Source organism: Acromyrmex echinatior, chromosome 2 (genome assembly GCF_024713525.1).
Source record: "Acromyrmex echinatior isolate Ae372 chromosome 2, ASM2471352v2, whole genome shotgun sequence".
Taxonomy (NCBI): Eukaryota; Metazoa; Arthropoda; class Insecta; order Hymenoptera; family Formicidae; genus Acromyrmex; species Acromyrmex echinatior.
Window position 1 is genome coordinate 22,057,751 of NC_141853.1, and position 23,580 is coordinate 22,081,330.

General features: G+C 33.0%; 2 protein-coding genes across 3 annotated transcripts; both read left to right on the forward strand.

Moving 5' to 3' along the window:
• Window positions 1-903: 903 nt before the first annotated feature.
• Window positions 904-9,777, forward strand: LOC105150983 (mitogen-activated protein kinase kinase kinase 7). Of its 2 annotated transcripts, XM_087402699.1 has the most exons (10): window positions 1,067-1,392; window positions 1,494-1,630; window positions 2,253-2,478; window positions 2,558-2,675; window positions 2,758-3,087; window positions 3,683-3,795; window positions 3,873-4,294; window positions 4,597-4,699; window positions 7,448-7,692; window positions 7,859-9,777. In XM_087402699.1, the coding sequence occupies exons 3-10, from the start codon at window positions 2,445-2,447 to the stop codon at window positions 8,027-8,029; spliced, it is 1,536 nt and encodes a 511-aa protein (XP_087258825.1). In that variant the 5' UTR covers window positions 1,067-1,392; window positions 1,494-1,630; window positions 2,253-2,444; the 3' UTR covers window positions 8,030-9,777. The 2 variants fall into 2 exon arrangements, with proteins under 2 accessions (XP_011062703.1, XP_087258825.1); XM_011064401.2 differs by lacking the exon at window positions 1,494-1,630 and having other exon boundaries at window positions 904-1,392.
• Window positions 9,778-10,281: 504 nt separating this feature from the next.
• On the forward strand, window positions 10,282-23,089 carry LOC105150982 (putative sodium-coupled neutral amino acid transporter 11). The gene is made up of 7 exons (XM_011064400.2): window positions 10,282-11,348; window positions 14,393-14,446; window positions 15,668-15,761; window positions 15,898-16,107; window positions 16,667-16,919; window positions 16,998-17,346; window positions 17,797-23,089. Exons 1-7 carry the CDS (start codon window positions 11,280-11,282, stop codon window positions 18,247-18,249), a joined length of 1,482 nt encoding a protein of 493 aa, XP_011062702.1. The 5' UTR covers window positions 10,282-11,279; the 3' UTR covers window positions 18,250-23,089.
• The last annotated feature ends 491 nt before the right edge of the window (window positions 23,090-23,580 follow it).

Consider the following 23,580-nt stretch of genomic DNA (forward strand, 5'->3'; position numbering starts at 1 on the left):
TATGAAATATAAATTCTAATCTTGTACTAATATATATAGATATATACTGGTACAAGATTATAATTTATATTTCATAAAAGACACAAAATAAGTAAAATTAAATATTTTTTACGAGACATTTCATATTTTATTATGTTAAAATAAAATGTAAGATATCTCATATATAAACTATTGATGCTACTGTTTTGACGATTTTAATACTTTCAGGTGCTTTCTCCAAGATGACACAGTGTAACACACTAAATCGTTATGTATTCCTAAGTTGTTTGCTAATGTTAAACAAAGATGAAATGATTCACTGCGTGTAGCACTCGCTGTGTCATTATTATACGTGTTTCTATCTGGAAAGCACCTTTTTGTCTACAGAATATCTGAGAAATTGATTTATATATAATGTACAAAAATCTTTATTTAAATAAATACATCTAAAAAAAATGCAATTGCATTTTTTACGATATATTATTATATATACATTTACAAAAAAAATTTGAAAAAATAAACATATAAAAAGATTGATTTTAATTATTATAGTACGTACAGAATCTTTTTTTATACTTTCTATACTTATCTTTTTGCTACTTTTATTTCTTTTCTTTTATTTATTTTCTTTTCCTCGCTCTATCAAATATATTTTGTACTTTTGATGCAATTAATGACGCATATAACTGAGTAATATTTTTTTATATCAATATAGATTAAATTTATTAATCTTAATTTAGGGTAAAAATTAAATTAAACGAGATTAAATTTAAGTTAACCTATACATTGATAAAAATGAATATAAATAAGATATATTCTTAATTTTCAAGTAATATATAATACAATTAAACATATATATTCATTTAAAAGATATATATGCATATTCTTTTGGAGTACGAGTCATACTCCAAAATCAAGAGATTCAAACATATAATTTATGAATGACGAATTATGAATTACGAATAATGAATTGATGATTGTATACCGCCAGCGCCATCCAACATTCTCATTCAGAACCAGCGATATGTACTCACGACACTTCCATTCTAGATTGTATACCGCCAGCGCCATCCAACATTCTCACTCAGAACCAGCGATATGTACTCACGATAACTTCCATTCTAGTGGCGCTTTGCTCGTCCCAACAAGATTATCCGTGCAGTGCCCTTCCTTCGGTTTGATACGGGAAATGGGGGGCGATTCCCGAGGTTGTTTGAAGACAATTTGAGTAAACACGTACTCGTGCGCGAACTTGTAACGTTGATTAAATGTGCCCTGACAATAATGTGATAATCACTCTCATGTAATGAAAAAATTATGTGTCGACTGTGTGCGATGGCAAGCAGAGTAATGACCGGCCATCAGCAGCAGTTCGTTGAAGAAATCGATTATAATGAAATCGAAACGGAGCAGGTAGTTCATTCTCTACCTTTTATTTTCTTGATCTCGCTCCGCGAACGCTCGTCGGATGTTTCTTATAAATTTAACGTCGTTTCGATTGTTAATTCTCACAGCCGAAGCTTGTTTTGCAATGATGTTGTCCCTGCGAAACATTTGATCTCAGCAGGATAACCTCAAATGAGAGAGAACAGATCATTCGTACACAAGAGAATACAGGATGATTTCGACGAAACTTCGACTTTCTTTTTAAGTAATGTCTGTAATGTCCTGTTAATGTAAATAAAATTGTCAATTTTTTATCATTTGATATATGGGAAGAAAAATTAAATTATGAAACAATGAAGTTTAATTTTCTGATAAAAACAACGATTCTCTCGATTGAATCGATCGTCATTTAATTGGAGTTTGATCAAAGTTAGTTCATAGTAGAATTCCTGAGTTAGTCACTTTCTTTAAAAAAGAGTATAAAGATCAGATGACATTCTTTTCTATTTCACAGTTATGTCATACAAACTTAATATTTAAATATACAAGATCAAAACGTTTAGTTAAATAATGTCTATATTTCCATCAATATCGATTAGTTTTAATTTCGATTTAATTTACTTTTTAGTATTGGGAAAAAAAAATAAGTCAAGGTTTAAGTAAATCTACTCTCTAAACTCTAAAACTTAAATTCATTCTAAAGAGGAAAATCTCATTATTAAAGATCAATCATTAAAATAATCAATCATTATTAAAGATTGAAAATTTATTAAGACTGGCTTGATTTTCACTTTTTAAAGTGAGACTCGACTCCAAAGAATTTAAAAAGTACATTGATAGAAATTAAGAGTATCGCTGATTTATGCTTGATCCTTATTTGATTATAGGTAGTTGGTAAGGGATCCTTTGGAGTTGTTTGGAAAGGAAAATGGAGAGGACAGGATGTCGCTGTGAAACATATAAATTCAGAAGGAGAAAGAAAAGCCTTTACTGTGGAAGTTCGGCAGTTGTCTCGAGTCGCTCATCCCAATATTGTTAAATTGTACGGTGCATGCACCAAGAATCCAGTATGTCTAGTGATGGAATATGCAGAAGGTGGATCATTGTATAACGGTAATGTCTAGGAAGAAATCATTTCTTCTAATTAAACGAACTAAATGATCCTATTAATTTTTTGTGTTTATATGGACAGTACTACATTGCAATCCTCAACCACATTATACTACCGGTCATGCTATGAGTTGGACCCTTCAGTGTGCGCAAGGTGTCGCTTATCTTCACAATATGAAACCAAAACCACTGATACATAGGTAAGAAAACATTAACATGCTTGTGATTGTCCTTTTGAGAAATGGAATTGAGCAGTAAATTTTATAAAACTTTATCCCACAGAGACCTAAAGCCACCTAATTTGTTATTAGTTATGGGTGGACAGAGGCTTAAAATCTGTGACTTCGGCACAGCCTGTGACTTAAATACATATATGACTAATAATAAAGGCTCGGCCGCATGGATGGCACCAGAAGTATTTGAAGGATCTAGGTATACAGAGAAGTGCGATGTATTTAGTTGGGGTATTATTTTGTGGGAGGTTTTAACACGCAAAAAACCCTTTGATGACCTTGGTGCTTCAGCCTATAGGATAATGTGGGCTGTTCATGTAGGGCAGAGACCCCCTTTAATAGAAGGATGCCCAAGACCAATCGAAGATCTTATGACTAGGTAAGAAATATGCAAAACACAAAGTGTCTGCTAACGTATGATATTGTATATCTATACATCTAAGTTTACTATCCAGATAGCAAAATGCTAGCAGTTTGCTAATAGATTGGTAGCAAATTTTATTAGATTTCTATTGTAGATCTCCATAGCCATCTATATATATGTATTGAATTCCTGGATTTGTGTCAACAGAGTCTGGTGATATGCTATGCCAGCAAATTGATAGCAGAAATCGAGTAGGATCTACATGAACAAATAATATAATGTCACATTAGCAGTAAATATCGAGTAAAAATAGTACATCTTGCTCGGTTTCTGGATTTCTGCAGACAAAACATATTAGCAAGTCTTATTTTTGGCAGCAGTTTGTAATATCAGATATTACAGACTGTGAAATTTGTTGCCTTTTTGCCATTAAAAATAACTACTTTTTTCAAAATTTGTCTGTGCAAGCTTGGTTGTATGGATATCTATATTCATGAACAGATCTGTATTGCTTATGGATGATATTTAAAAATCATGTAATTGTAAAAATATATATTCAATATATAAAATTTATCTCTCTGGTGCTTATGTTTGCTATTTTTCTCAACAGATGTTGGCAGAAAGCGCCTGAAGAAAGACCTTCTATGGACGAAGTAGTAAGGATAATGACTGAGCTATCAGAATTTTTCAGTCGCCATTTAGAACCTGTTGAATATTCTTTAAGTATGCATAACATATTTGATTCATAGTTATTACATACATTATTATGTAAAAATATACTGTATATGTATCTATTATAGGTAGTGAAGATGAAGTAGACGAAAACAAAACATCGAGGGAGGACACACTTGATATAGTCAGTACATTAGATTTTCGAATGAACGGCTCCGTAGAAAACGGCACTATTCGTACAATTCCAAAACCTGTAGGAAAAACTAACGAATGCTCGAATGAAGAGAATTCATCGCCGTTTGCATTACCTCGTACCGCGTCGATCAGCGATGGGTCGACAAAATTTTCACCGCGGCAAAATAATTTAGGATTTCAACGAATACCTGACGAGGTTCTAGTGTTGAATAATTTTTATGGGAATGTGGATAGCAATTTAGAACACCCTAAATCATCACAAAATGCAACAGCATCGACGGCACACAATGACAAACTCGCTGCGTTGCAAAGCAAGAACTGCAATTTCGCTCCGTTGCACGTGGAGTGTGATCCGGTTAGTAATTCTCTTAATGTGTATTTTGAATATCACTTTTATATTGTTTAATTATATATTTTTATTTTTTATACATCTTTTACATTTTATAACTATCTTTTCAATTATTTTATATATTACTGTTTATATAATTAAATCTATAATGTGTGTGTGTGTGTGTGTATGTGTATGTGTGTATGTGTGTATGTGTGTTAAAAGTATATGAATTTATCTCTCTCTCTCTCTCTCTCTCTCTCTCTCTCTCTCTCTCTCTCTCTCTCTGTTAAGTAATTTTATGTATAATAACTTTTAACATGTTATAGAATGCTTGGGATTTGCCCAGTTCTTCTGATACATCTTGGGAAATTCCAAACAACATGGCCGGATTAGACAAAGTGGTTCAAAAGACAAAGAAAAATAATCAAAGTAAGTGTATTTTGAATTTTATTTATTTATATGAAGATATACTTTCTGCGTAATACTGAATTATTAATTAACACATAATTATTTTATAAAAAAATATACTAAATAGAAAAATTAGAATTTGTGCGATTAAATTCTAGTTATCATGCATTATGTTTTTGTAAAAAAAAACATTTATACTTTGAAGTATACTTGTACAAAGTACTTTTTTTTTACTAATTGATGTTATCTTTTTGTACATGAAAATGTGATATTGATTGCTTTGATTTTGATTTACTCATAAATAAACAGAAAGAGTTTTATGTGAATACGTATTCACGGGGCTTATATGTGAATACGTATTCACAAGTCTTTCTCCGAATAAGTGCCGAAAAAAGATCGCAGAGAGGCTGTGGCACCAAACTGGCTGTCTATACGAGACCTGTCTCTGTCGCGTTGAAGGCACATTGCCAGGAAAATTAGCACAAGAATTATTCGTTTAATGCCTTGTGCAGCAATCAATGCATGAATTAAATTAATAATATGTACAATCACATTGCATTATCTGTAAGTACAAAAATATGAAACAAGTTGGAAAATAGAGAAAACCTAAATTTATCTTAAGTGAAAGATCTGGATTTATGTATATTTATAGCACATATCAACATTATATTATAAATACATAGGTTTATAAATTCTAGAAATTGAACAACATATACGATGCACGCAATATTATAATATTGCGTGTATGTATATAAGATACCATTATATTTGTATTAGAAATACCATAAATTTGATTTTCGATATGATCATCAATCATGATAGAAAAAAAGATATACTTTTTCTATTATTGGTTACTATCATATTATCATAATTCATCATATTATCTCATATTTCGACACAATTATGAAAAAGGTACAAAATTTATATGATTGATAAATCAGATAAAAAGTTTTCATGGACACAATACCTCAGGCGAGCTGACATGAGCACGCATTTTGAGCTTACAGAGTAGCGCTTTGTGGTACACGAAGTAGATTATTTTCGGCCTAGAATACTAAGCACTGACTCACCGGGCGCCTTCCACGATCGCGTCTTCGTCTCTCGTCTGCCTTGACTAACGCATATTGCTCATAATGTACTTCCACATATGCGATTTATCGTAGTTATTATCTCAATATGATAATTATTTCGTTTATACGGTAGTCATCCAGATGTAATCGCATCGTTTAATATCATCTTTCTATAATTTTTTATCTTTCTCTATAATATATTTATATATGGATCTATATGTGATATAAATTTTGTTAAATAACTTTGCTCATGAAGCTTGTAAAAATTCACAAATATATACTACTGTCTATGTATAAAAGAGAAAAGTATTTTCTTATGTACAGGATTATATATTTTTATATAGCGATAAATAATCGTATAAATAATTTAATTGCAATCTCGAGATGCAACCAGAAGGCGGAGAAGGGACGAGTTATAAGCTCAGCATGCTATATTCATCGAGGGTTCGTCGATCGGCGGAGTTCGCCGGTGGTATACCCTGGCAAAGGGCCCGTATAGCCGCAATAGCATCCGCGATGTGCGCGTGCACTAAATTTAACTGACGACTAATCGGTAGGACGTGTGACTCGCTTTTGATTGGCACGTTACGACGACGAAGAAGAGGACGACCATCGCGCCAGCAGAGATGGAAACGTGAGGAGGAGAGATGTTTATGAAAATAGCGGAAGAAACGTTGAGAAGAAAGAAGAAGAAACTAAGGCATTATGCGCAAAAAAGAAAAGGATGAGAGAGGAGGAAGATGATAAAGAGATGACGGCAAGATGAATAAAAAATGAGATTCTCTCGAGGATGAATCAAGCCACGAAGCGCGTTTTGTTCTTGGCTCGCATATACGTTCCGCGACGTTCCTCAACGTCGGAGCCAGGGTGGGGAGTATTTAGAAGCAGGTGTGGCTGAGTCAGCATCCCCAATATAGACGTACGTTTGTTTAGTAGAGAGCCGACTCCCTACGGAGGAGCACCTCCCGCCGATCGCAGGTCGCCAAGCGCGCAATACGAGCTCGATTTTATCGAGGACACATCGATCGATCCGACCGGGAATTGATATACTTTTTTAACACGGCCATTCCCGGATCATTCCATTAATTAAGCCGTCAGCAGTACCACAATAATTATGAGAATTCAGCCATCTCAGTGAGATTCTTGATATTCCCACTGCGATTCTCTATCGCTGTTTTCGAGACTGCTGCCTTTTACACCTTAGGATGGAGACCCAAACCTGATTTCGAGGAACCGAACGAAGGAATTATGCCGACAGGATCGGCCGCATTGTCGGAGGATAATCGTGGACGTTAACATCATCGAGGTAACTGTGGCTCGCGTGAGAGCAGCGGCTGCTAGATGATCGACATGTGCGACGACTATCCGGAGATCGTTAGCACCGACACTCTCAAACGCTGCTGGGTCCTACTGCGTTAGTACATATATCATCGAAGATACGCAGTGTAGAAGTATTTAGAATTACGTTTTTGAACAACTAGCATTGAAAGCGCGTGATAGTTTGATAAACTAATTCGACATGATAATCTTCACGAATTATTTGTCAGTGCAAATATATAATCTTGTAATATTCTGAAGATACGCTCAAGTCTACACTTGTACATTTAAGACTATATTCCTAATAATGCGTATTTCATTGTAGCCGGATATGACGAATTTCATGATTCAACATCCGTGATAAAATCTTGGAATGTCGTAGGTAGCAGCACTACGACCGAAGACTTTTGTCGCCTACTTGATGCCGACCTGAGGCCTCTCACGCCCGACGACACGTGCAAACTCTCGCGAGAGATCTTCGAGGAACATAAGCAGATAGCCGAAGAATACCTCAAAGTCCAAACGGAGATAGCGTTATTAAGCCAGCATAAGAACGAGATGTTGAAGAATCTGAGCCTCGATAGTCTCCGACAGCAGCAGGAGTTACGAAAACTGGAAGATGAAAAGGTTTCTCTTTTTTATATTGCTCTTTGTATAAATTCTACATTCGCTTGCACCGTTGGATCCAGTGGATTAGTTCTTATTACATGATAATTTAACTTTAAAAAAAAATCCTTAAGTTTAAGAAGTCTTCAACTTCGATGATTATCGCGATTAACGCGGTGACTTTCAGGAATCCCTGGTGAAATTATGTCGCAACCTGACGCGACAATTGCAGATCATGAAGGATCAGAGGGGGGCGTTGACGAGTGCCGCTGCCGCACCGACGATAGGGCCCGCTGTTTCCGGAAACAACGGTTGGGTGGTGGTACCTCACCGTCAAGACCCGTCGAGGCTTTCTTGAGATGCTGCGACATGATTATTCGAGGGTCTCGACAAAAAGTGTACTTACACTACGTTGCACAATTCCGACGTTGAATGATGCGCAACGCGGATGGAATCACGTTAAGATTCCAATCTAATTTCGTATGAATGCAATTCAACATTGCATCGCTTACTACTGATAAAGTATGTGAGGATATGCGAGTCAGAGTAATCAGTCACGGAAGATCATTTCCGATTTTATCGAACTTGCTGTCTACAATGCACGATAACCATACGATTGATTTCCGGACATAAAAAGCGCGAATTTTAGGTATGCACTTAATACAGATACACCTTCTGTTAGGTTCTTTTTATTCACAATCATATCTGCGCGTTCTCGTTTGCGGTGTGAGTTTAATTAATACAATAGAATAAAATATCCCAAGCACATGCAAGTGCTACCATTGAGATATGAATACTATTGAGAATGTTATAGAAGATTTTTTCGATTGCAAAAAAAGCCTCGAAGGCATTATTAAACAATGAATTGCAATCTAGTCCTTTCGATTCATATTTTATTGAATCACTCGTTTGCCTTTTGACATATAAAATGTATATTGTGTGAGATAAAATATGCAGCTTTTATTATTTAAACTATTGTGTTTTCAATGGAATTTCTCTATGTTTAATGTAATCGTAAAAAAGGAGGTATTTTGAATTGAACAATAACAAAAGATTTATCGCGTGACTCACTAACGCGAATCATTCTTTAAATTACATTTAGATTTTTTTATATGTTATAAGCTATATATATATATATATATATATATATATATATACAGGGTTCTAAACCCATCTTGATACTCGTTAGTGACTCCTAAGATCATTTGGAGATGAAAATCCTAGTATCAAAATGTCAAGGCTGTATAGTTTTTAAAATAAGAAAATATTAATTAATATCCTCAAGTATGACACATTGCATAAATTAAAGGTATGTTTTCGAGCATTCTCGAAATTGATACAATTCTGTTTATCTTTATTACTGCATAATATATATTGTTAATTAATCATGTTAATTAATCATCCAAAATACAGTCTACATCTTTGTCATTTTTATTCAATTACGCTGCAAGAAATTAAATATATTTTTCTAATTTCTCGCTTTGCTAATGTGTGATTGTTTATGTAAATAAGAATTTTATGCCTCTCTTAACTGTGAGTTTGATTTCTCTGCAACGACAAGTCTAACAAAATAAAAACAATATTTAAGTCAATGCATTATTAATCACATATACATATAGAAGCATAATGAAATATTTTGATTCGTTTTTAATGTTATAAATGCAAGGTATCAATAACCGGAATAAATTCGCGTGAAATGTATATCGAAAAGATTTTAAACAGAATTGAGACGTGAAGTACTCATTAAAATTAAGATAGGTACAGAAAGATACGCGTATGTCGATAGTGGTTACAGTGGACTATCTTTTCGTATAAAATAATATTGGAAATGTGTGATAGAAGTTGTTAACGATTGGCAGCGGCTAAAGCAGCTCGTAACTAACATTCTTATTTCTGTTCCTATATTAAAATTGTGTATAAAATGTAACTAAGAGCTTGAAACTATCCTCGTGCGTTGCCTCGACAGCAGTCTCGGTAACGAACAATCAAATAATTATACTCTGCGACAGGTTTTCTCCTGAGAATCTATGATGTGAAATTGTTGTTCAAACATGTAAAAATGTAATATAGAATTGTAAATATATCTGAAAGCTGCCGTAAGATTTACTGGCGTGTTCAAGATCTTTGATTATATGTTACCCGTTACAGAGATGCTAGCGCTGGTAAACTGTTCATTTTTACTAATGTAAATTAATTTTAATCTTGGTTTTAATTTACTCTTTATTCTTTTCTAATTCTTAGAACTAGAAAAAGATAAGTAAATTAAATTGAGATTACAGTTAATTTACAGTTAATTGCAGGTAGAAATTTAGCGAGCATTAGAGGAAATCTCGTATACAGAAAGAATTTTCTTAAAATTTACCCTGAAAATATGATAGTTGTGATATAATATTAGGTGTTGGAATTAATTCGTAGCGTTTTACAAGTGATGGGAAGTACTTTCATTAATGTATTTTTTAATGCTCATGTGAAATAAATAACATTCTTTCATTAAAAAACGCTACGAATTAATTCCAACACCTAATATAATATTTAAAAAATTTTTATCATGCATTTCAATAAAATTGATCAAACTTATTTTATACTTTATTGTAGTTTTATTAATGAATGAGAGAAATTTACATTAAAATTTTTCGAAATACAATGTTGTTCCACAAATGTCATATTTTCAAAATAAATTCTAACAAAAAGTCTTCTGTTTATGTATGAACGTATGCTGTTGATAGATAATTTACAAGATTGATGAAAAGCTAATAGACTGATAAAGTTATTGAATATTGAAAACTGGAAAATCCAATTCTTATAACGCATCAGACCTGTTTCTCTACAAATAGCGAGATATCGAGTTTATATCATATAAACTTATGCATATCGTAACGATCTGATGCGGAGATTCGTGCGCGCGCGGCTTATATATCTTATTAAAAAATAAAGCGCAGGATGAGTCTTGCACGCGAAATGTAGTTCCGGTGAAACTGGAACCTCGTCACCGACGGGAAAGATATATACGTCGCGGAATCAATAAATCCAGCTGCCAGTCGTTCTCGCGCTTCGATACTCGACGAAGGGAAAACACGAGAGATAGAAAAGAAATAGGACGCGACCGGTTAACCGGAGGAGAAAACTGGGAGGCTGCGAGGGTGGGATGAGATAGATGAATGAAGGGGGCGGAAGGGAGGGTACGAGGGGTGCGCATACGTGGGTATACATGTTGACGAAGAGGATGCGAGCCTGGCGATCCCCGGTTTACCGAGAACAGAAAAGAGAGAGAGGATAAAATATGGGGAGGATGATGGGGTGTGATTGAGGCTCGCGGTGGAGACGGAGGGAGAAATTGGTGAAAATATGTGTACGCGCGTGCGTGAGTAGAGGGATAGAATAAGGGAAGCGGATCGAGTGTGCAAGAGAGGGAGAACGGATAACCAGAGGGGAAAGACGAGAAGCTGAAGAAGGGACAGAAGACAGGCCGGAACTTCAGACGTCTACGGACCTGTCCGCGAATCTCGTTCCCTCCCTTTAAGTTTCGCACTAGTTTTTTTCGCGCTATCATTTCTCCCGTTAAAGTTAGGCCACCTTTACCGCAAAAGGATCCTGATTACAAGATCAGGATGGTCCACGCTGCGTCCGATGTCAACGAGAAGAGCTACATCCTGGATGCGAGAGAGAATTTCGAGGATGTGAGTAAGCCATCTCTATCTTATTCTGTTCAACGAAAGACATAATTTCCGCGTCGACCGAACACGTCCCCATTTCGCTTTTTTCGGAACGAATAAAATCGTTGCCGGCAAAGCGATATGCAAATTAAACCGCGCTACAATGTCTCGCAACTCTCTTTCGTGTGTGTTCTCTCTTCCCAATATCTTTTTTTTTCTTATGTTTTTTCGAAATTTATTACGCGAATAAAATAGAGTAAAAATTATTTGATATCTTGGAATATATCGAAAGAATTTAATTTAACTGAAAAGTACGAAAGTTATGATATTTTTATTCACAGATGTTACATTTTACAAAAGGATTATTCGAATATTTTGCAATTTAAAATGTCCAAGTTCTCGTAAAGTGAAAGAGAAATCTTACATCTTGAATTATTTTTACACAAATTTAAATTTTTTGTAATGAAAGTACAATATTAATATAGACATAATATTTTTTTAGATATAATTAAATTGATATAACAAAATTGATTGATTGCATTCTAAGCTTCTATATATATTGTAGCACAATGTAAAATATCTGCATAATATTTCGTAATATATATAATATATTATTATTTCTGCTAATCCAAGCAAAAATAATTAATAATGTAACGGATTCGATTGGACATAAACGATGAAATCCTCAATACATTTTATTGCTATTAAGTAAAATATATATTTAATAATTTGAAATATTTGTATTTTACTTTTACACTTAGATTAAATCGATATACAACGGCTTTAATATACACTAATGCGTTTAACCGAATTCGCTATCAGTTTTTATCAACAACATATGCTGCAAAGCAAAATACGTTCTTTATATTTCTTGTTTGTCATAAGATGTTTTTTCCTCCTACTAGAGGAAATTTTGTTCAGAAAATAAATATATCTCTCGGGATCTTCTAGTTCCAGTCGCCATCAACTAAAAGTAACATAACATCCGTGTTATAACTTCGCACTCAACAATGTAACTGTCGTGTAAAACCATGTATTTCATTCAAAGTTGAGAGGTAACGCATTATTTGAAACGCTGTTATCGTTTTCATTACTCTTGTCGGTAACGATCGTTTCTTTTTTCTCTATAACGATAACAGATTCAGCCATTATTTTTAGTGTTATTTTAATCCTTTATTTTTAATTACTCAATAGATTGTATTATTTTTTTCAAATGACTAAAATATTTTCTAATAGAAATTTAGATATTGAAAAATGTTTTGTACTTCATATCTTATCTGGATTCCAATAGTCAATATATGGCATACATATATATGTATGAACTATAAATTTTCAGTATTGATAGTGAATTTTAAAATGAATTCTTAATAACGATTAATGTTTACAAACAATGTTTAATAAAACCTATATTTGTAAATTATAATCTAATTTTCTCATAAAAATAAATTTGTTAAAAAATAAAAATATTAATATAAAGAAGTCTCAAAAATTTATTAGATATAAATTTAATATAAAGAAAAGCATAAGAGTAGCTTAGAATTTTAAAATTGATTTTTACAAATTAATATTGATTATTAAATAATATAATTTTTAAATTTAATATCTTACTTTAACATTATAAAAAAGAAATAAATTACTTTCTAAAAAGTAACGGTAACGTGTTGCTTTTATGTATCGTTTCAATATAACTTAATTTTAATCTTGGTTCAACTTCTTCATCTATTTTTAATTCTAACAAGAAGAGGCTTTAAAATGACCCTCACCGATTTGAATGAAATTTAACTGGATTATAGAATATGTTCTCTTGAATACAAATCACCTTCCATTTGGGTGTAGGCAGTCTACCATTTCTGAAATATTTCAATATTAAATTTGTGATAACGACATTTTCTTTAGTTATTAGAGCATTCATACTCGAGTATTAATTTGTAGTGTAGAGGATATGGTAATAGTCTTTTAACTTACAGACTCGAGTTCAAACCACACTAGCAATTAATTAATAATTGTAAATATTATATTGAGCATAAACATTTTAATGAACCGTAAAGGAAGTTATCAAATTTAATATTGAAATATTTCAGAAATGAGTAGACCGTCTACGGCCAATGAAGGATGATTTATATTCAAGGGCATACACTTTTAATCTTGTCAAGTTTCATTAAAATCAGTGAGAGTTACTTCAGAGTCTCCCCTTGTAAGAATTAAAAAAAGATGAAGAGTAGGTTAAATCTAGAATAAAGTTAATAGAAATAGGGCATTACTAACATTTCCAATCCTGAACTTATATTACATTTATGTTGTGTGCAAAATTATAGCAGATGATATGTTACTTTTAATTGGTTTCAACTGGGAAGTAGATAGTCGCTACACAATTATCGAGCAACCCCGTCGTGTGATTTGCAAAATAATTTTGCAAACGACGCGTTGGAGAATCGCGAGTATCCTCTCAGTTTTGCCACGTAAAAAGTTTACGAGAAAGTTACTACAACGCCACTTTCGCTACCTCGTTAATTCTATCTGCTCTTAATCCGCACGGTTTTTAAGCGCAGGAAAGTCGTAATCTTCATTCCGTTTCGCGCGATTTTCTCTCGATTCTCTCCTGCTTGTAATCACGCGAATAGAAACGCGCAATTACGCCTTTTCTTCTTACGAGCGATTCTGATATCTTCGAGATTGGAAGTTTCCGTCATCTTGAAAAGAAGAGAGAAGAGAGCGAGAGAGAGGGAGAGTCCCTTAACAATTCCATCCGCGATGAGAAATTTCTGCGATGACATTTCGCCCGATACGCTCGTTTCAATCAATGCCTCTATGATTTCTCCTGCGCTGGTTTTTTTTTCGGAAAGAGCAGTTATATCCGTCTGGAACTATTGTCAATAAAGAGTATTCGTATGGTTGCATGAGCATCCGCGAATGAGGGAAAATGCGAGCAACAAGAGGGATGAGAGAAGAGCACATTACCCTTTTGAGTTTTCTTTCGATATGCGAGCGAGAAAGAAATCGAATACATTTTGAAAACCGATACACGGTTGTCGCTAACTGACTAATACATTGTTTTAAAAACTCAACAGGTCGGCAGCATCGCATCAGAAGAATCCTATGATGATATGAGACGATTAGTTAGGGTAAGAACTCTGTATATCTACAAATCTATATGGAAGGAATGGTTTTGCCAAAATATTTAATCTAAAATTTAACTAGATGGGGAATTTGATCTTAAATCAAATTTTTTCTTGACAATGTAAGCTAAAGTAATAAATTTATTTCATTCTAGTTAGATACAAATCTGAAAATAATTTTGTTAGACAGTCAAAATAATTATAGGACGTTCAAAGCATAATGAGCAATGCTGCAAAAAGTTGTGACATTCTAATAACCAGCTTTGAGTGTCTTACTTAATTATTTTGATAGTTCAACAAAATTATTTTCGGATTTGTATTTAATTAAATTTTTAGATATTTTAGTAAAATTATTCTTTTCATAAGATACAATGTAGAATACTTAATCGTTGATGACAATGTGGCAAAAAGTTTGAACATTTTAGCAACTCATTTAAATGTTGTACATAGTTACTTTAATAGTCCAAACAAAATTATTTTCATTTTGTTAGCTAAATTTTTAGATAACAAAATTTAGCAAAATCTTTCTTTCTGTGCTCTATTAATTATAGAAATTAACTATTTCGCTTTCTTTTATCCGTTTTGTCTCCCTCTTATTGGAACGACGAGAGAATTGATCGCTACGGACGCAGCGATTCATTACGTTCTAATTTACAAATCTACACGATTAGATTCCTACGAACAACAAAGCGGATTAATTGACATGCAGCAGAAATTTCCTAAGTAGCTTCGCTGATACTGCCTATCGATTGATCCCGCGTAATGTTATTCCAGCAGGACGATGCACTCTTTCAACGCTCAATTCGTCAATTTGTCACGGCCGTTGGCCTTCGACCTGATGTATGAACATGCGCTATCATTCCCGCTTTCAAGGAGCGCTTTTTTATCACGACGCCCCTCTACTTCACTTTCGGTATCGCTCCAAATTATTCCGTTGACTGTGATCGTGTAAATCATTTAACTCTTACTTGCCAACTTTATTTACTTTACCACCAACGTATTTTTATTATGCGCCGCTCTGGAAATGACATTTTCATTCCCTTGTGCCGTTAATATTCATCAGCATGAAAATGTGCTCATAGAATATTCGCAGATACGAGTTTGTATACGCAACGTGACGTTTAATTAACGTAATCATGAAATTCTGAATGTGTTGAGATTCTTTTCTAAAGCTTACAAATATAAACAAAAGCAAAGCATTCGTTCTAATGTCAACGCATATTATAGGATGAAGAAGTAGAAGACAAGTCCAGCAAATTTAGCAGCCTGCCGCTCGCGAGTTTCAATTTCATCAATTCCATCATCGGCAGCGGAGTCATCGGTAAATATAAAAAAAAATGATAGTTTCGAGATCGCGTATTTTCTGAAAGATCGTAAAAATATAAAAGAAATCCATTTGATATTCTGTGAAGCCGCGCCCTTAAAGTATGTCGGCTAAATTAATATAAATTTTTCAGGAATACCGTACGCTCTGCATCAAGCCGGTTTCGGTCTTGGTATCGCCCTGTTAATTTTAGTAGCGGCGTTGACCGACTATTCGTTAATTCTCATGGTGCGAAGCGGGCGTATTTGCGGCGAGATGAGCTATCAGGGTCTGATGCGAGCGAGTTTCGGTCGTGCCGGTTTCTACATTCTTACAATATTGCAGTTACTGTATCCATTCATAGGTATGTACCTCACACAACTCATTACATCAATATTATTATTAGTCAACAATGTAATTGTTATGTGCAACATGTGTTATATTACATTTATACTGTTTAGTGAGAAATTATAATATTGATGTAATGTTAGTGGCAATTTATATTAGTTATAATAATTATTTAAAAGAATATTATCCCATAGTACTTAATAAATGATAAATAAATAAATAATATAATGATATTTATCTATCTGCTTTGACTTTTGTATCGATCATGTTGACTTTTGTATCGATTATGACACAACTCAAAGACATGATTTTCGAATAATTATCATGAATGAGTTAAATAAACATTATCCAATCAATTATAAAAATAAACTAATTTAACTTTATAGAAACAAAAATGTTAAGAACGTATTCTTTTCGTCGATTATTTGATCAATCATTTTCTATCAAGTTGAAAAATAGTTTTCTCTTTTTTTCTAAAATTATTTGTTTTAGTAGTGTCACTTTTAAAAGTAGGGAAATTATATATCAGCCTTTAATCAACGGGCAATTATGAAATAATTTTATTAACGTTACAGCAATGGTTTCATACAATGTCGTCGTCGGTGATACAGTGACCAAGGTTTTAATAAGAGTGACAGGGATGGACGAGACGAACATTCTCGCTCATCGACAAGTCGTCATCCTCCTGGCAACCTTATGCATCACCGTCCCGCTTTGTCTGTACAGAAACGTCGCGCGATTAGCAAAAATCTCCTTTCTCTCTCTAGTCTGCGTTGGATTCATTCTCCTCGCCATCGCCATCCGGATGGACACAATGTCTGCCTTGGTGTAAGTGAGACTTTCTGTAGTTCATTAATACCTCCTATAAAATCTCTATATGTAATCATAGATGTCGATTGATTACAGTCCGAGTCAGAAGGACAGCTGGAGATTCGCCAATTTCCCGGGGATCGTTCCGTCCATCGGTATAATGGCGTTCGCCTTCATGTGCCATCACAATACCTTCCTGATTTACAGCTCAATTGAAAGAGCAACCCAAGAGAAGTGGGATATCGTGACACATTGGTCCCTCTTCACGTCTTTCCTGATTGCCGCGGCTTTCGGAATCGCCGGTTACGCGACCTTCACGTCGTACGTTCAGGGTGATCTTATGGAAAATTATTGTTGGGATGACGATCTGATGAATTTCGCCAGGGTGTTGTTTAGCGGCACCATACTGCTTACCTTCCCCATCGAGTGCTTCGTTACGCGTGAGGTAATGTCTCCGATGATCGTCTTCTCTTTGCACTCTGGCCAATACTAAAAGTAATTAATTACTTATTTTGAGTTTTACAGTACTTTTCATACTCAAAATAAATAATTAATTACTACCTTTTAGTATGAAATCCAGCATTTATAATCATAAGAAAAATTGGAAAATTGGTAAAATGAGTTAGTTTCGCATAATATAACTTATAATATAGTAAAATATGCAATAGACATAAGGCTCAATAAATGAATATCAAAAGTGCTTTGTAAGTATAAGGTTGACATCTATCAATATTGATTTGTATTCACACAAAAAAAAAGTCTTATTGGTACTTGAACTACCCATGTAATTAATATAGAATCCTTTTTATAAGGGTAATCTCTATAAGTCATATAAAGTTTTACAAATCGGAGCATTTGCAAGAATTATTATAATCGCGATTTATTATCGATCCAGGTACTTATGACAGCAATAAAAGGTACGGACGAATTGGAAGGACACGAGGCTTACATACCTAATTCGGACCGCGAGTACCTGATAATCACCTTGACGATAATATGCATGGCATACCTGATCTCCATGTTGACGGATTGCCTCGGCATCGTTCTCGAGTTGAACGGAATCCTCGCCGCGGTGCCGCTAGCTTACATTCTACCCGGTCTCTGTTATCTCAAGCTCGAGGAGGGGCCGGTCCTCTCGTCCAAGAAACTTCCGGCGCTCGGGCTGATGACCGCCGGTATTCTGGCTGCACTCTCCGGCCTTTTACTGATTATAACCAACACTTGCTCTGGTACCTGTTTTCACGGCAAGGTAATGCCATATTGCGTCGACAATTCGACGACAACGCTGCATCTTAACGCGACTACAGTGTCCACCGACGACTTTGTTCTCACGGAATGCGGGATCTAAGATTAACGAACGAGTACAGTAAATCTTTAATTGTTAGTCTGCCAAATTGCCGAATGAAAGTATAATATGATTATAAATGTCACAGGATAAATAACGCAGGCATCATTTAAATTGTCAGATGGATAAAATAAGATGATACTACGTACATTATGTATATACATGATAGTACCAAATCGAAAAATTGAGACTTGATATTGGCTCATTAATGTTCCACATTTTAATGCGATAAATTCGAATACATAATCTCGAAAATCTTGAAACGTGAAATTTTATATATCACTAACTTGCGAGAAAAAAAGTTAAAAGGTTTTACAAGATTAAATAAAGCAGGATTTTATCTAGGAAAAAATATATCAGTGAAAAGATTATAATATCGTCATTGTACGGAAAATAAAGTTGCGTAAATCAGGTTTAAAGAGAATAGCGACACTATTGGATTTATAGAAAATAGACGTTATATATTGTAACGTCTTAAATAGATAGATGTTTCACGTTGTGGAAACATTTTATGCTCCAAAATAGACTTTAGTATTAAATATGTGAAACGTAAATTTATAGAAAAAAGGAATATTGTTTACGTTAATAATCGGGAATATTTATATACGTTAGATAATACGATTGTTCCTTACACGATTCTATTCCATGATATCGACGCGATGTGAAATCATGTGAAATCATGTCATCGAACGCATGATTATCGCAATATAAAATCAATGCAATATGGAATTTAGCTTACGAGCGAGAAATCCAAAAAAATTGGCAATAGATATTATATGTAATCGTTCTCTTTATGCCCCGTTTAGTAAAATACATAGATTTATGAATGTTTATTGCACGCAAATTTACCGAATTACACACAGAATAAAATTATAATCTTTCAAGTTAATCGTGTGCACAATAAGCTTGAAATTCGTAACTGAAAATGATTAATTAATTCTCCGCGATGCACATTGTTATAGAAACAGAATTTTAATGTACCAATCGAAATAATTATTGAATTTCCGATATTATATATATATATATATACATAAAAGGGACTCTTGTATTTAGTCCTGATAAAATTCCAGAGGTAAAGTTTTAACGGGAAAAAAAATCTCTGTGGTTATAAAAAATGTGCGAATTTTAAAAATTGTATTATAATTTTAAAAAATAGTTACCGCGATTATAGAAAATTATGACTAGATAACTAACGTATAGAATACGTAAGTTAAAATCTCATTGTATTTTTAAAAAGATGTTGAACAGAGACAAATGATTTATAAATGAGAAGATACATACATATATATATATGTACACACGTACATATATATATATATATATGTATATACATATATCTATTATATACACTACACATACACATATGGACACTACGTTTGTATTTTTCGTGATAAGGGATTAATATCTATTGAATGTTGAAAGTAAGAAATATACAAACAAATCTTTGCATTTATAAGTGACAATGATTCGATAATTAGCGGCTTAAAATGTGTATTTGCAATTCGTTTTATCTTATTTTATGTAAATTCTTGACATGTTTTTTTTTTTAAAGAAAGAAAATTCACTATTATTTATTTAATCTTTTACGAGAAAAAGTCGTGAAATTGTATTTAAAAAAGTATTTTTTTGTATACGTTTATAAGTTTTTTTTTTTATTAAATTTATTAAATATTGTTTTGATATGAAAATAAATAACACATAATATAGCATAAAATAGACGAACATAACAATTACGAAAATTGCAGGACATATTGAAATCATCGATTAGATTTCGTGTTCTCTCTTGCAAAGTTTAGTTGCTCGGAGATATTGGCTTTGAGGAATTATATTGTATTTTTATAGTTTAAAAAAGACAAAGAAAGAAAAGGGGAGTCAAAGTGTCTGTAATACAATCAAAATATTATATAAAGCCACAATGAAAAATGGCACAATTACACGGAGCGAAAGTAAATTTCTCCTTCCGCAAATAACGCTTTACAGAAACATTGATGACAAAAAGACCACATATACAAGAGGAAAGTATTTATCGCGCATGATTCGCGTACTATAGCATGTAAGGCAAAAGAATCAAATGTTTATCTGTTTATGTATATTTGATGAATATAAAAAAAGATATATAAAAAGTCTATTTGAGATGAGAAACTATAAAGAGCCTATATATATATATACATATATACGTTGGAGTATATTATAATAGGAACAGTCACGGCCTAGAGGATACGGGATGCATTATTAACGGGATAAATATATACGATGATATACGTGAGGCAAAACGATAGAAAAAAAGAGAGAGAAACATTTACGTAAATATATATATATATATTATATGTGATTTGACAAGCGCGTGTTATCACGCACATACACACCTGCTGTTTCGTGACATGATAAAACAGAAGTTTCGTCGAGCGACTTATTGTATGTTACGTTTGCAACGATGTTATACACGTATATATGTTCGTCGGTATACTGGCTGTGTATTCCGTACATATAAATATACATATAATTTAACTGCATGGCAAAATAAATGTAAGCTTGTAGCGCATACGAGAAGGAAGGACAAGTCCCGCGTAATTTGTATACATTTTTTTTTAAATGCACAACCTTACAAAATACTTCTTAAAAATATATACGCAAGATCATGTAATAATTTTTGTATATTTGTTAAAGTAATGAAACTCTGGACATAAGAATGACCTATCGTGTGTAGCAAAGAACCGGGAAAATTGTGTGCACCAAAGATTAATATTGAAAGATAATAATTAATTATTTATTTTGAATATTAAAGAACTAAATGACATTGCTCTTAAAACTAAAAAATAAATAATTAATCAGAATTTATTTATAAATGATTATTTATCAAGTAATCTATCTTCCAGTATTAAATTTCTGTAAAGATTACAGAGAATTAATGCCCATATTCATAGAGTCAGATCTTTAATAGATATTTAAGGCTTCCTTAAATTTATCTTCAGATACTCTACGAATTATTTCATTGGCTACTGAACATCTAAAGATAAATTTAAGGAAACGTTAAGTACAAGATCTGATGAATACGGGCATAAGTCACGTTTCCGCTTTTAAAAATTCGCATTCTCTTCCGTTCTCCTTTGCGAGACTGCTCAATTGCTCGTAACTCATAACTTGATGGTTCGATAAACATTACGTGGTTGTGACAGCTTTACAGTACTGTAACGTTAAGATTATCGTTATTGATTTAGATGCATGGGCGCGCGGACATAAGTAATAAAGTATACGCGTAGACACAAATAGGTCTTATAATTAAAACATGCAAATAAAGACCCCATGCAACTTTTCCTCTCGCTCTCGTAATGTGATGCGCTAAGTAATCGTATAATTTAACACGACTCTCTGTATAAACAAACAAGACACATGTAAGCGACTAACTCGGACTGTCCTGTGATATTATTTTTACAACGCTTTTCTTATTATAGTTTGCTTTTGTAAGCTCGACCACACAGAGATGGAATTTTTAAACTGTGTCTGGTATCTGATGCAAGATTTAAAAAGTTAAAAGTTAAAAGGATTCGATTTAATACAAATAACAGACTGATCTTTTTACGCTATGAGGATATATTAAATTCGACTATTTCGCGTTACAAGACACTGCATAGTAAAGCTAGTATCAATTTGTTGCATCCGAGAAAATGTTACTAGTGCCAATTTTGATGAAAGAGAAAAGAAAAATTTATTATACTAACTCAATCTTATATGAATATATGAATGTGTTATTTATAAATTACTCTATTGATGTTAGGTAAACAAATGTACACAAAGATCGAACTTGGTAAGGAGAAAGTCTCAGAAAAAACTACCAGACATTTTAAATAATGAAGCATTAAAAAAACAAGTATTCAAACAAAAAATTTGATATTTAAAGCGAGGAAATATGATACGTGTAAATTTTATAACATGCATTTTTCATAAACTTGTTCTAGATATCCTGTTATTTTAAATTAATGGAACCATAAGATTTTTGTATCCATTAAAACCGCATAATTTGTTTTTATTCTAAATATGAAAATATTAACATAAAGCTACACAAAATTCGTTAATTTGCGAGAGAGCTGAAAAATATTTTGATAAAGTGAAATATCTTATAAAATAATTTTTCAATTTTTCAATAATTTTAATTCGATACTTTCATACATGAAATAACAAGATAAATCAATTAATGCTAAAAAAAAACTCATAAAAAAGTGTATAGATTTTTTATTTTCTATATATATGAGAGTTGCAAAGGAAAGAGAGACTTTCTTCTTATAAGAATGTAAATTATTCGTGCAATATTAGTTCTATTCTATAATTTTTATTTGATAACTTGATATTTTTCTAACAATATTTGCTTTGACTTAAATGTTCTATTTCTTTCTGAAAACAAGTCAGCGTAATTTGTTTGCAGAGCGTTTCGAGTAGTTAAAGCATTAGACGAAAGAGGTGGACGTTTCCTCCCCGGAGACACTTTCTCAATGCGTGAAAGTATAGAATCGTGATGAATCACGCAATGGGGGAGTTACACGCGTGGGAAAATGAGCCGCGACGTAATTTCACGCAAACGGGAGGAGTTCCGTGTGTGTATGCGTGTGCGTAGCTACGACGCGCGGCGATTGCGTAAGAGATAGTAAAAGTACCTCGCGAACGAAGCGATCGCGCATTATTTTTCACCGTGTCGCGGGTCTTCCGACCATATTTATTCTGTGATAGACACATATGTGTTTACAAAATGAACGCGTGGGTGTGCATAACGCGCGCGTACCCGCGATGCTACGTACGCTATGATATTACCTAAGTTTATTTCGCGAAATAAGACGAATTGAACGCAGAACGTTCTGTAATTGTTCCTCTTTTCCGTATACCCATCCTCACATCCAAGGATTGAACATCCAGATTTTAATGCCCATTAAAATGCGTACATATCTCGTGTACGTTTTTATTTTATATATAAAATTGCATTGCTAAAAATTCTTTATTATTCCGATACTATGTCGAATGCTGATACTTATATATATATATATATATATATATATATATATATATATATATATAAAAGTATATCAGCATTCGACACAGTACCGGAATATATATATATATATATATATACATATATATAATACTTAATATCGATAATAGATATATAATGAAAAAATAATTCTTTTTCTAAATCTTAAATCTTAATGCATATTTTTTCGAATATTTACAACAAATAAATATTTACTTAATAAATATCTACTCAATAAAAAAATGATAGTTATATCAAATTATTGGTTTTTGTACCAATTAAATATATGTTCACATTTGATAAATATTTGCTTAGAA